Source organism: Eutrema salsugineum, unplaced genomic scaffold (assembly GCF_000478725.1).
Source record: "Eutrema salsugineum unplaced genomic scaffold, Eutsalg1_0 scaffold_14, whole genome shotgun sequence".
Taxonomy (NCBI): domain Eukaryota; kingdom Viridiplantae; phylum Streptophyta; class Magnoliopsida; order Brassicales; family Brassicaceae; genus Eutrema; species Eutrema salsugineum.
Window position 1 is genome coordinate 9,253,360 of NW_006256877.1, and position 13,400 is coordinate 9,266,759.

Consider the following 13,400-nt stretch of genomic DNA (forward strand, 5'->3'; position numbering starts at 1 on the left):
CGCTTATTGTCCACATAAGCACAGCCCGCATAGTAAAATTTTTCCTCGTAGAACAGTCATATGTACGAACGCCAGTATACCATAACTGATTCAACTCATGTATGAGTGGCTGCAGAAATACATCGAGAGCTCGCTTCGGATGATTTGGACCTGGAACCAAAATACTTAGGAAAAGAAATTCCCTTTGCATGCACAAATCTGGAGGAAGGTTATAAGGAGTTAGGATTACTGGCCATAATGAATATTGTCTACCAGACATACCAAATGGACTAAAACCATCAGTGCACAGACCAAGATAGACATTCCGTTTGAACTTAGCAAAATCTGGGTATACCATATTGAAGTGTTTCCATGCCTTTGCATTTGATGGATGAACAACTTCTCCATCTACTTGTGTATGTTCTGCATGCCATCTCATTGATGCAGTTGTCCTTTCAGATTGATAAAGCCGTTTTAACCTATCAGTTATAGGGAGATACCACATACGTTGGTACGGTATCCTTTTACGCCCACCAGTTTGCGGCCTGTATCTTGGTTTTTGGCAAAATCGACATTCCTCAGCTGATTATCATCTTTCCAAAATATCATACAGTTTTCAACACATACATCTATCATCTCAGAAGGTAGACCAAGACTAAAAATCAACTTTTGAATTTCATAGTATGTTCCCGCTGCCAAGTTATCCTCCGGTAGATACTCCTTCAAAAGATCAGCCCAATCATCCATGCAAACCTCAGCCAGGTTATGATCTGTTTTAATTGACATCATCCTAGCTGCCAACGATAATTTAGACAAGCCTTCTCTACATCCTTCGTAGATTGGCTGATTAGCATTGTCTAACAAATCATAAAATCGTTTGGCATCTACATTAGGTTCCTCAACAGCATTACCAGTATGCGTTTCATGAAATGCATCAGTCACCATTTCGTGCATCCTATCATGATCTACACTTTGATCATATTGATACTGATTAGGCTGATGACCATAATTCGATTCATCAATATCAACATGACTTTGATAATTACTACTACTACCAGCATTCCCATGAGTATTACTGCCATATCCTTCTCCATGTAGATACCAAACAAAATATTGCGGCATAAACCCTCTATTTAATAAATGCGTCCACACGGTTTTGGTTAGTGTATACCTCGTATTCTTGCATTTCAAACAAGGACAAAACATCTTCCCACTATCTTTCGTTCTCTCCATATTTGTAGCCTGAAACATAAATATTTCTAACCCGTTCTTGAACTCTTCTGTCAACGCCCCATCTGAATCTTTACGCATATACATCCAACTTCTTAGCTCGTATATAGACATCTTGAAAATAAACTCAAAATACTATCTCTTTTTATTGATTTGACAATTGTGTCACGTCTAGCCACGTGAATGGAGTAAATTAACCTTATAATATTATTACTTCTTTTTTTCAAAGTAATATAACTCTTAATTCGGGTTTCCAGCAATGGACAACCCAATATATAAGGATTTACAACACTATACTAAAATTTAAGAGACCTACAATGGGTCTCAAAGATGAAGATGCTCTTATGTTTGAATGATGATGTGTTGTGATTGAAAGAAGGAATGAAGATCTATTTATAGGAAAATTTCGGACTTTACAACGCTTTTACGACGACATTTTATGACGAATTTACATTCAAAAATAATATTACGACGAGTTTACGACGATTATGCGATAAAATATTTCCCCTGCAATTGTTAGGTAAACATGGTTTAAATGTTTTCCACCTAACTTCTTTTCGACGTAAAATCGTCGTAATATGTACATCGAAATGCAGTCGTCCTATATTCGTCGTAATTTTACATCGAATTTACGACGATTTTACATTTACTAGCAAATCTCTCGTTATCGATGTATAATCGTCGTAATTCGTCGTAAATTGTACGTCGAGTTTACGACGATTTTTTTATACGACGGTGTTAGGACGGTTTTAAAATTAGACGTAAGATCGTCGTAAAATCGTTGTAAGCTTGCGACGATTTGAAAACCGTCGTAATGGACCGCTGGAAAATTGTTTTCTTGTAGTGACAAATTCATTTTAAGTGGGGGAGTTTGTGACATCCCAAACATTTATTTCGGCCCAATTTTTTTTTAATTCTTTTCTAAAACTTAACCTTTAACCCAATTTCCTTCTTAAAACCTAATTAAGCCCAAATCCATATTCTAATTTGTCTCTCAACCAAAACTTCTAAACCAAACCCTAGTAAAACCAAAAAGAATGGAGGAAAAGGGAGCAGCCGTAAAAGGAGATAGAGAAGAAGAGAAAACAAGAAAAGAGAGAAGAGAAGAAAAGGAGAAAAGAAAAAGGGAGAGAGAAGCTCACCGTTCACCACCACCACCACCGCACCGTTTTCGTCTCCTCCGGCCACCACCTCCACTACCACAAGCTTCACATCTCCAGATGAAGATCCACTGCCACCAAAGATTCTAATCTACCACCGCCGCAGCTGTTGGTTGCACAGAGAGGAGGAGAGGCCTGGAGAAAAAGAAAGTTGAAGGAGAAGGCACAGATTCGAGGTGGGGTATTGTGAGGAAGATTTCCGTTGCTTTAGAGAGAGTTAAACCGTGATCAAGGTGTCTCTGGAAAGAACTCGATGCAACGAAGCCATAGGAGCAAACGGCATCGTCATCGGAGTTACGGTCAGGCCACAACGAAGCTTTCTTCCTGCGCACGAATCATATATGTCAACCTACAACCCAGAAATCTGCTTCGATGCAGCAACTTCAAAGGACAGTAGACGACTCGTCTAAAGTCCGATCGACCCGAAATTTTGTGGAGGGCTTCACGGTACATCTCTTTCCAGTTTCAACGGTGGGATCAAGATTCCAACGGTTGATTGTTGAGTTATGAGGGCGTTTCCTAGGCAGCTTTGAAGTGTTCTTAAGAAGGGGCGTTCACCAGTTGCAACCGCTTTAACCGCTACATTCTCCAAGTACTATTCCAGGTTCTTTTAAATTAAGGTGAGGACAAGTTTTTGGATTTCTAAGATATATCAGTTGATTTAGTAATGTTTGTATGCTTAGTGTAGGTATTAAACATGATTGATGATTGATATTTGATAATGGTGATTGATATTTGTTATTGATTGATTATTAGTGATAATTAATAATGAGAAGTATAATAATAGGATTGTAAGTTATTTAGTCGTTAGTTGAAATAGAATTTATTTTATTACAATATTGTTTGACGGCCTACAACGAAGAACTGAGATTGTGAAGTTGTAGTGATCGATAAATTGTTTGACGGCTTACATTGATGGACTGAATATTGTGAAGCTGTAGTGATCGAAAAATGACTGACGAGCCATAGTCAAGCCTTGTTGAAAGTGGTGGCACCGGTAACTTGTCAAGCCCATAATAGGTGGTGGCAGAGAATGAGTACCATTGACGGAAGTTATTTGGAAATGTGTTATAGAATCTCTAGATTGATTGTTTTGGATGATTGAATGATTATATTTATTTAGAAATATTAGAATCATATATATTATATAATAATATTAGTTATTTTAGGTTGATTGTTGCTAAACATTTGTTAAAAAAATTAATAATTTACTTAGATATAAATAAATATGCAATCAATTAAGGAAGAAAAGTAAAATTTGAAATTATTTTTCAGTTTTCTTACAAAACTGATATAAAAAAAATTAAGATGATGAAAAATCTCATATTCTTTTATTAGTGAAGAAACATATACTAATTTTCTCGTGTCAATAATATTTTTTTAAATAGTAATTGATTATTTTGTTATTGTTTTTAGTTATCTTTTTAGTATACTAACCTACAAACATTAGAAGAATTTAAAAATATTTATACAAGTTAAAATTATAAAACAAAGTAAAATAATATTTACTATAACATAAAAATAACACATATTTAATATGTGGAGATAATTGATAGTTTAAACATAAATTAAGGGTGACAATAAGTTTGTGAAATTTATTTTAATATATATCAAAAATTAATTTAATAGTTTATTAAGAAATAATTAAATGCTATCAATTATAATTTGTACTCATTAAAACAGTAAAATAAGGTGAAAATTTTTTCCTTTTTTGGTTGTCAATAAAAAAAAATCATTTAGTAGTTATCACACACAATATGTTACTCGATAGAACGTTTGGTAATCACTTATTCAAGATCAAATTAACTAAAATTTATATTGAATTCATCGATCTTTGTGATTTGAAATTATTTTAAAATTTTATTTTATATTTATTTTCTAAAATATATAAAATCAAAAATTATGTTTATTAGTTTATTCTTTAATTTATAATAATTCAGAAATTTATATCGACTAACTAGCTAAGAAAAGAGAATCATTTTTAATTTTATCATTTTTTCATAAAAAGCATACATAAAAAGAATGCAACTGATTAAAATAATTTTTTAATGTATAGTACTTTATCTTTGTGTTAATACTAACTATGTACTATTTAATTAGTTTATTGCATTTTGGGTTGATTTAGGTATACAAAATGTTAAGCGTTCAACAAAATAATATGTTTCTAAGAAACAAATATATATATACAAACAAGATCGTTGAAACCTCAAAATTTCTATATAGATTTTTTGATTCAAACTGAATTATTTTTGATAAATTTATTTTAATAAATTAACATCTAAATAAATATAACTGCTTAAATACGATTTCTATCAATATGATAGCATTAAAAAAATTTCCACATGTAGCGTAGATGCAAATTCTAGTCTTATATTAATTTAAGTTGAAGTTAAATGCTTCTAAAGGTGTCCACATAAGATTTAAAAAGGCAATTTTATTGGTCCACATCAACATTCAGAATTAAAAAAAATTTACAAATCTTAATATTATTTCTGAATAAAGAAATTAAAAGAGTTTACAAATTCTGATATTATTGCTGAATAAAGAAATTTCGTATCAATTTTTTACTGGTCCACCTCAACATTGAAAATTATAAAGTTACCTATTTTCAATTTAAAATTTCCTATTTTAATATTATTTATTTTAGTTTTCAAATTATATTATTGTTTTAAAAAATTATTAAAAATAAAGATATTATATATAAAATTTATAATAATAATAAAAAAACTAAAATAAATAATAATAAAATTAGATGTATATATATATTTAGAGACTCTTACATTAGGATCCAATTTTTTCACATAAATATAATAATTTTAAAGTTTTTTTCCCTATGTGCACAACCATCTTAAAAAAAAAAACAGAGTTAGGTTTCACTAAATAATGAGTCATTACAACATAAAAGAACTAACTTGACTAAACTGTATGTTTAACGTACTATTAGCTAAATTACAAAGAATATAATGAAATGTAATATAAAGAACGCCACTACAAGCCGCTTTAAAATTGAAAAAGAGACCGTAAAATCTCCAAAGCTAGGCCACCGAATTTGAGAAAAATGAAAAATTTCAAGCAGTCTGAGAAATATGTCAAGTGACTGAGACTCGACACTTTTGAATAACGAAGCACTGGAAATAGAGAAAGAGATTTCATCATTAAGACGAAGGAGATTCAGGTATCCGAGGATGATTTTTGAAATAACATGTCATCTGATGGGGTTTTAACAACCTAACAGTAACCACAAAGATAACAATTAGCTGACCAAGCAGCATCCGAATACATTCGATAAGCCTCAAAACAAGGAGGAGATACCAAAATCACTTGCGACAATGGACTTCGTGTGGGATCTTCTAGCTTTGATTTCTAAATCTATTTTTAATAAAATTTAAAGCTATATGCCTCTAAGAATGTCTACATATGATTTCAAAATTTAATTTTATTGGTCCACATCAATATATAAAATTTAAAAAAATTCCAAATTTTAAAATTATATTGTTACAAAAAAGTATAATTATAGAAAAATAAAAGCTGAAGATATATGCCTCTAAGGACATCCACATAAGATTTAAAATGTCAATTTTATTAGTTCTCATCAATAACTAAAACTAAAAATATTTTTAAATTATAAAATTACATTGTTAATACAAAAAAAATATAAAAAAATTATTAATTAAAATTATTCTATTATTAATAATAGTTAAAGCTATATTGTTTTCAAGGCATCCAAATCAGCATTAAAATTTTAATTTTATTTGTATATATCAAAATTTTAAATTATAAAAAATTTCCTAATTCTAATATTATGGTTGAAAAAAGAAATAAAAAATAAAAATAAAAATCTCTATTAACAAAAAAAAAAAACCAAGTGGGAGAGCCGCGATCACCAAGTGGGAGAGCCGTTCCCACAAAGACAAGTGGGAGAGCCGCGATCACCAAGTGGGAGAGCCGTGAAGATAGACCAGTAGGGAGAGCCGTGAAGAAAGGTAGATGGGCCGAGCCGTATCGTAAGAAATGGGCCGAGCCCCTCTCCAACATGCCTGGGCCGAGCCGCGCCTCGGTGAGGTGGACCAGATCATGTCTCGACTAAAATGGCAAGTGGGTCGAGCCGTGGAGAAGTTAGATGGGCCGAGCCGTGGAAAAGTTCAGATGGGCTGAACCAAGGCCTTGAGAGACGAAGCCCGTAAAAACCCTAGGCGAAAAACAAAGGCGGTGAGCCGCACGAGGCGATAAGGAAATATTCCGAAAATCTCTCCCGAGATTCTCGGCTAGGCGGTTCGGAGAATTAGTATAAATAGATGATGTATACAATTCATTATGTAACTTTTGCAACCCTAAGCAATAAAAGCTAAACACTTTTATAGCAAGAAAAACTTTCTTTCAATCTTACTGTTTTTGACGATAAACCCTAGAAGTTTCCGATCCCTTAGTTTTCCTTAAACAAATTTCTGGTTGTGCGAGTTTTGGCTCACACAATTTGGTGCCGTCTGTGGGGATTTGAAACTTTCTTACTCTAAATCGACAAGACTTTAAGATCCGAAGAACATGGCGAGCAACACCCCCGACGATAACAACAACAACAACAACACCGGTAACGGCGCGGAAAAGGACGCTCCGGCATCGGGCACAACGACGGCAACGATCGAAACCCAAGATGAGATGCGAAACATGATGGCTGCGTTGATGAAGAAAATCGACGAACAGGATAAAAAAAACGAGGCGATTACGGAGAGGCTCGACGCGATGGCGGCTGAGTGACTACACCCAACTTGGAGAGCCGGAATTCCCGACCCGATGGATGGAATCCGGAGACGCTTCGATTTCTCGACACCTGCAGAAGCCTCAGGGAGCGGCGCAAGAAACCCCTCAGCTCCTCCAATGTCTCGTCTCCTCGACGAACAGACCCCCGCGGCGACCCGAGTCAACATGACCGAGCCGCCCCCTCTTCGCCGAAACTCAAGGCGACGAGCCGGCGAAGAAGAAAACGGTGCGATCAATGTAGACGCCCAGCAGAACGACGGAACCACGAATCCGCAACAAACCGGCTCGGCTCGGTGAATAAGTCAAGAAGAGCTGCCTCGGCGCTAAACGGCGTCCAAACTGACGAAGTTTCTGATCCGATCCGCGGCGACAATCCAACCGAGGAGGAAGAAAACCTCCAATGGATCGAGCAGGCAGAGCGCGAAGACGAGCCGAGGAGAGAGGAGCGGGAGCGACCCCCCCCCCCCCCCAATCAAAGGGAATGACTCACGCACAAACTCTCGAACTCAAAGAGCTGCGAACCTTGATGGCTCGGACAGTAGCTGAAATACGCGCCATGAAATCCCAAGTGCACAACGCGACAAGCGCCGCGCCCGAAATCGACCGAATGCTTGAAGAAACTCAGAGAATCCCATTCACTGCAAGAATCACGGAGGCCAGGATTCCCGAGCCGGGGAAGGTGAGAATCCCGTTCTACGAAAGAACAACCGATCCGAAAGCACACATCACAGCGTTTCGGATAGCAATGGGACGAGCCTTCACAAAGAAAGCGCTAAACTCACCGAGCGCGAAGTAGATGCCGGATACTGCCTGCTCTTCGTGGAGCATCTCAAGGGAGCCGCACTCGAGTGGTTTTCGAGGCAGGAACAAAATTCAATCGGCAATTTTCAACAGCTCTCTGCCTTGTTCCTTAAACAATACTCGATGTTTATGGACAGAGGAACATCTGATGCCGACTTGTGGACATTATCTCAAGGACCAAACGAACCGCTTCGGGATTACATGGCAAGATTTAAGGCAGTCGTATCCAAAATAGAAGGGATAAGCGACAAGGCTGCGCTCGACGCTCTGAAACGATCTTTGTGGTACAAATCCGAGTTCCGACGGGAGATGGCTCTCAACACGCTGCAAACAATTCAAGACGCTTTGCACCGATCATCAGACTTTGTCGTAAACGAGGAGGAAATGAAAAACTTGGACGAGCAGTACGAAGTAACGAAAGCAGCAATACGAAGCTCAATTTTGCCGCGCCCCGCGAAGAAGGGCAACCCATCGAGCAACACAACAACACAGAGCTCGGATGAACCTAGAAGCGGAGGTGCCCATAACTACCAGGTAGGCACCGGACGCGGAAGAGGAGAGCCGCGTAACAACACTTGGGTGAGAAAATCCGCCAACTACGATGAGAAGGCTTTCTGCGAGTATCACCAGACCTACTGGCACTCAACGGCACAATGCCGAACCCTAGGAGCGAAACTTGCGGCTAAGATGGCAGCGGGAGAGCTCCAAAATGCGGTAAACCTCAAAGACCTTGTCCCTAATGAACCGCGAGAAAGAGTCGAGCCGAGCGGCATGGCGGAACCCGCGAATCCTCCCCGACGAGGCGATAACTCCAAGCGCGACAGGAGAGGCGAACCCGAAGAGCGACCCAAGCCCAGGCAAAGGATCAATATGATCATGGGCGGAGCTCAATACTACCAAGATACCGTGTCCTCCATCAAATCCTATCAGCACCGAGCCGAAGCAAAGGAGAATTGGACATAACCAACCGACATCCCAAACACAGTGATCTCCTTCCCCGAGGAGGAAACGGCAGGAATCGATCGACCTCAGAATGATCCGTTGGTGATCGAGTTAACGATCAGGGATCATGACGTAGCAAGGGTGCTCATTGATACTGGAAACTCAGTGAACGTCATCTTCAGGGAAACACTCAGAAGAATGGGAATCGACCTCTCCGAGGTGGAAGCAATCCCCAAACCTCTAACCGGATTTTCAGGAGAAACGACGATGACTATGGGAACGATCAGGCTTCCTGTGGTAGCTGGCGGAGTCACTAAGACCGTCGAATTCTGCGTCACTGATCACCCAGCAATCTACAATGTGATCATGGGAACTCCGTGGATCAACGGGATGAGGGCGGTACCCTCCACCTATCATCTCTGCCTCAAATTTCCAACTCCATCAGGTGTTAAAACGATCTGGGGGAATCAGAAGGAGTCACGAATGTGCTGCCTAGCCGAGCACAAGCTGAGGAACCCCGTCACCGACGCACGAGCAGACATAGACCGCAAAAAGATGAAGACAGACCGAGAGCCCGAAAATGAGCTCTCGAAACTCTTATAGCAATTACAGATCGCGGAGAGCCGCAAAACACGCGCCGAGCCGGCATGCGACGCGGTGGACTCGGTGTGTATAGACGAGGCGCGACTGGAGCGATGCGTCGAAATAAGAACAAACTAGAAGAGCCTCTGAAAAACGAACTCCTTTCCCTCCTCAAGGAGAACATCAACACTTGTCTGGACAGCAGAAGATATGTCAGGCATAAGCATCGACGTAACTTGTCACGAGCTGAATGTGGATCCGACCTTTAAACCAGTCAAGCAGAAAAGAAGGAAGCTCGGCCCCGAACAAGCTAAAGCAATGAACGACGAAGTCGAGAGGTTACTCAAAGTAGGATCAATCGCCGAGGCCAAATATCCGGACTGGCTCGCAAATCCGGTGGTCGTGAAGAAGAAAAACAGCAAGTGGCGGGTCTGTGTGGATTTCACTGACCTCAACAAGGCGTGTCCAAAAGACAGCTTTCCCTTGCCACACATCGACCGGCTCGTCGAAGCTACTGCAGGAAATAGACTGTTAACATTTATGGACGCATTCTCTGGCTACAATCAGATTCTGATGCACCCTGATGATCGGGAAAAAACGGCATTCATAACTGATCGAGGGATATATTGCTACAAAGTCATGCCGTTCGGGCTCAAGAACGCAGGAGCAACGTATCAACCGCTCGTCAATAAAATGTTCGCGGCTCAGCTCGCAAAAAACCATGGAAGTATACATCGACGACATGTTAGTCAAATCACTCAAGGAGGAAGACCGCATCGCGCATCTACGGAAATGCTTCGAACAATTGAACAAGCACAACATGAAACTAAACCCGGCGAAGTGCAGGTTTGCGGTCACCTCAGGAGAATTTCTCGGCTATCTGGTTACTCATCGAGGCATAGAAGCAAACCCCAAGCAGATCAAGGCGTTAATTGAGATGCCCTCTCCAAGGACGAAGCGCGAAGTGCAAAGGCTCACAGGAAGAGTCGCCGCGCTAAACAGGTTTATTTCCCGTTCCACAGATAAATGCTTGCCCTTCTACGACACCCTCCGAGGAAACAAGAAATTTGAGTGGGACGAACGATGCAAGACGGCTTTCCAGGAATTGAAGAATTATCTGGCGAGCCCACCAATCTTAGCAAAACCAGTCGAAGGAGAGCCGCTCTTCCTCTACATCGCAGTGTCTGCTACAGCTGTAAGCGGAGTGCTTATCAGAGAAGAACGATCCGAGCAAAAACCCATTTTCTACATCAGCCAGACACTGACCGACGCCAAGACCCGCTACCCCCAGATCGTGAAGGTCGCCTTAGCCGTCGTAGTCTCGGCTCGCAAACTGCACCCATACTTTCAATCACATTCGATTGTTGTGCTCGCTACGCTTCCGGTGCGCTCGATCTTACACAGCCCTAGCCAATCCGTTCGGCTCGCCAAGTGGGCCATAGAGCTAAGCGAATACGACATCGAGTATCGGAACAGGTCTCTGCAAAGTCACAGGTGCTCGCAGATTTCCTCATTGAACTTCCCGCCAAAGCAACAAACGAGCCGACTCTAGACGAAGTGTGGACGCTGCACGTCGGTTGTCGTCTAAACACGGCTCGGGAATAGGAATCCGCCTCACCTCTCCCACCGAAGAAATATTGGAGCAGTCTTTCCGCCTGAACTTCCACGCCTCGAACAACGAGGCGGAATACGAAGCACTGATCGCCGGCATACGACTAGCGCAGGGAATCGGAGTCCGAAAGATAAGAACCTTTTGCGATTCACAGCTTGTAGCATGTCAGTTCAACGGAGAATACGAGGCGAAGGATGGACGAATGGGAGCTTACCTCAAGGTGGTCCGAGAGTTGGTGCAAAAGTTTGACGAGTTCGAACTCACGCATATTCCCCGAGGAGAAAACACCTCGGCCGACGCCTTGGCAGCACTCGCTTCGACCTCGGACCCAGACCTCCGACGGACGATCCTAGTCGAATTCATCGAACGTCCTAGCATCGAAGAGGTGGAAGGAGTTCGGCTGATAAATCCTCCCGAACAAGAACCAGAGGACGACGAAGCCATTCCTATGGACGAAGACGCCTCACCGGCCGAACCGGAGTACGGCTGCGACAAAGAATGGCTCGGAGCTATCCGAGTGTATATCGCCGATGGAGAGGTGCCGACCGACAAATGGGAAGCCCGCAAACTAAAATCTCAGGCTGCGCGGTATGTCCTCGTCGATGGCGAGGTGTTTAAATGGAGATTTTCAGGGCCTCATGACATGCGTCGAAGGACCAGAGGCAAGAAAGATCATGCACGAGGTGCACAGCGGCGCGTGCAGGAACCATTCCAGCGGAAGGTCGCTCGCTATCAAGATAAAACGGCATGGCTACTTCTGGCCCACGATGGTCAAGGACTGCGAGAAATTTACGGCGAAGTGCGAGAAGTGTCAGCGGCACGCTCCAACAATTCATCAACCTACCGAGCTGCTCTCGTCAATTTCGTCACCTTATCCATTCATGAAATGGTCGATGGACATCGTCGGACCTCTACATCGCTCGAAGCAGAAACGTGTACTGCTCGTCCTCACGGATTACTTCTCCAAGTGGGTCGAAGCCGATTCCTACGCAAGCATAAAGGATGTTCAAGTCGAACACTTCGTCTAGAAAAATATCATCTGCAGACACGGGATCCCCTACGAAATAGTCACCGACAACGGATCCCAGTTCATCTAAACACGATTTGAAGCCTTCTGCGAGAATGGAAAATCCACCTAAGCAAATCTACGCCAAGATATCCTCAAGGGAACGGGCAAGCCGAAGCAGCCAACAAGACGATCCTCGACGGTCTGAAAAAAAGGCTCGACGCCAAGAAAGGACGTTGGGCAGACGAACTCGAAGGCGTCCTTTGGTCTCATCGGACAACTCCGCGCCGAGCCACCGGGAAACTCCATTCGCTTTGGTCTACGGATCGGAGTGCATAATTCCCCCCGAGGTGGATTTCCCAGGTATTCGACGAAGACTTCTACCAGGACAGGAGGGCTTGAACCACTTAATGATGCTAGATGAGCTCGACCTAATCAACGAAAAGCGCGACCAAGCCTTAATTCGAATCCAGAACTATCAACAAGCAACGGCGCGATACTACAACAAAAACGTTCGTAGCCGAAGATTCAAAGCAGGGGAGCTCGTCCTCCAAAAGGTCTTCCAAAACACTGCCGAGAAGAACGCAGGAAAGCTCGGAGCAAATTGGGAAGGTCCTTACAAGGTCACAAAAGTGGTTCGTCCGGGAGTCTACGAACTCGCGACATTAGCTGACGATTCCAAGATCATGGAACGCAATGCATCTAAAGAAGTATTATCACTAAAGCTACAGCACGACCAGCATGAACTACGGGACGGCTTGATCCCTGCAAAGGGTATGCAGGCAGCCCGTCCTCGGACGGGTTCAGCTGTCCCCCCTCCTAAAAAGGGGGGGAGAGGGTACGTATACGCATACCTCCTTAACTCTACAATTTTAGCTTGCTCACTTAGGAACATCGCCACTTCGGCACATTCTCAGTTCGTTTTGAATCATCTACTTATTTCATGTTTACCTTGGATTTCTAGTTCGTTCATTATCGCTTTGGCTAGTTTCTCATTCTTTCTAAATCAGCAACTTATCCTAACAAGTTCGGGTTTTTAAATTCTTTCACTCATCACTTCGGCGAGTAATCATACCACTTCGGCATGATATCATGACCTGATTACCTCGGACCTTAATCGGTCATCAGTTTCAGTTCGCCAAACTAAGCCTCCGAACGCCTCGTCTCGTTGCTGGCCACAACGGGGCAACAAATACAAAGTTCTCTAAACGGACTTTTACCACCTTTCCTAGGACGAGGGTGCAAGTTACATCCTCTACGGATAAAAATTAAGTGCGCTATACAAATATCAGACCAAAAACGTATCAGGTCGCCACGGTTTACTATCGCA

The 13,400-nt window shown here is 41.7% G+C and overlaps 2 protein-coding genes across 2 annotated transcripts; both read left to right on the plus strand.

Moving 5' to 3' along the window:
* Window positions 1-8,051: 8,051 nt before the first annotated feature.
* LOC112088501 lies at window positions 8,052-9,473 on the plus strand. Its single transcript, XM_024158780.1, has 2 exons — window positions 8,052-8,757; window positions 8,914-9,473. The coding sequence occupies exons 1-2, from the start codon at window positions 8,052-8,054 to the stop codon at window positions 9,471-9,473; spliced, it is 1,266 nt and encodes a 421-aa protein (XP_024014548.1).
* A 700-nt stretch (window positions 9,474-10,173) lies between these two features.
* LOC112088502 lies at window positions 10,174-12,409 on the plus strand. Its single transcript, XM_024158781.1, has 3 exons — window positions 10,174-10,928; window positions 10,984-11,652; window positions 12,220-12,409. The coding sequence occupies exons 1-3, from the start codon at window positions 10,174-10,176 to the stop codon at window positions 12,407-12,409; spliced, it is 1,614 nt and encodes a 537-aa protein (XP_024014549.1).
* The last annotated feature ends 991 nt before the right edge of the window (window positions 12,410-13,400 follow it).

Bases quoted from the DNA above. Each gene is read 5' to 3' on its own strand.
- LOC112088501 (XM_024158780.1), top strand. From the start codon at position 8,052: ATGTTTATGGACAGAGGAACATCTGATGCCGACTTGTGGACATTATCT. The intron at 8,758-8,913 runs GCGAACCCGAAG...TCCCAAACACAG, and splicing joins CTCCAAGCGCGACAGGAGAG to TGATCTCCTTCCCCGAGGAG.
- LOC112088502 (XM_024158781.1), top strand. From the start codon at position 10,174: ATGGAAGTATACATCGACGACATGTTAGTCAAATCACTCAAGGAGGAA. The intron at 10,929-10,983 runs GTCTCTGCAAAG...TTCCCGCCAAAG, and splicing joins GACATCGAGTATCGGAACAG to CAACAAACGAGCCGACTCTA. The intron at 11,653-12,219 runs GTATGTCCTCGT...ATCTACGCCAAG, and splicing joins CTAAAATCTCAGGCTGCGCG to ATATCCTCAAGGGAACGGGC.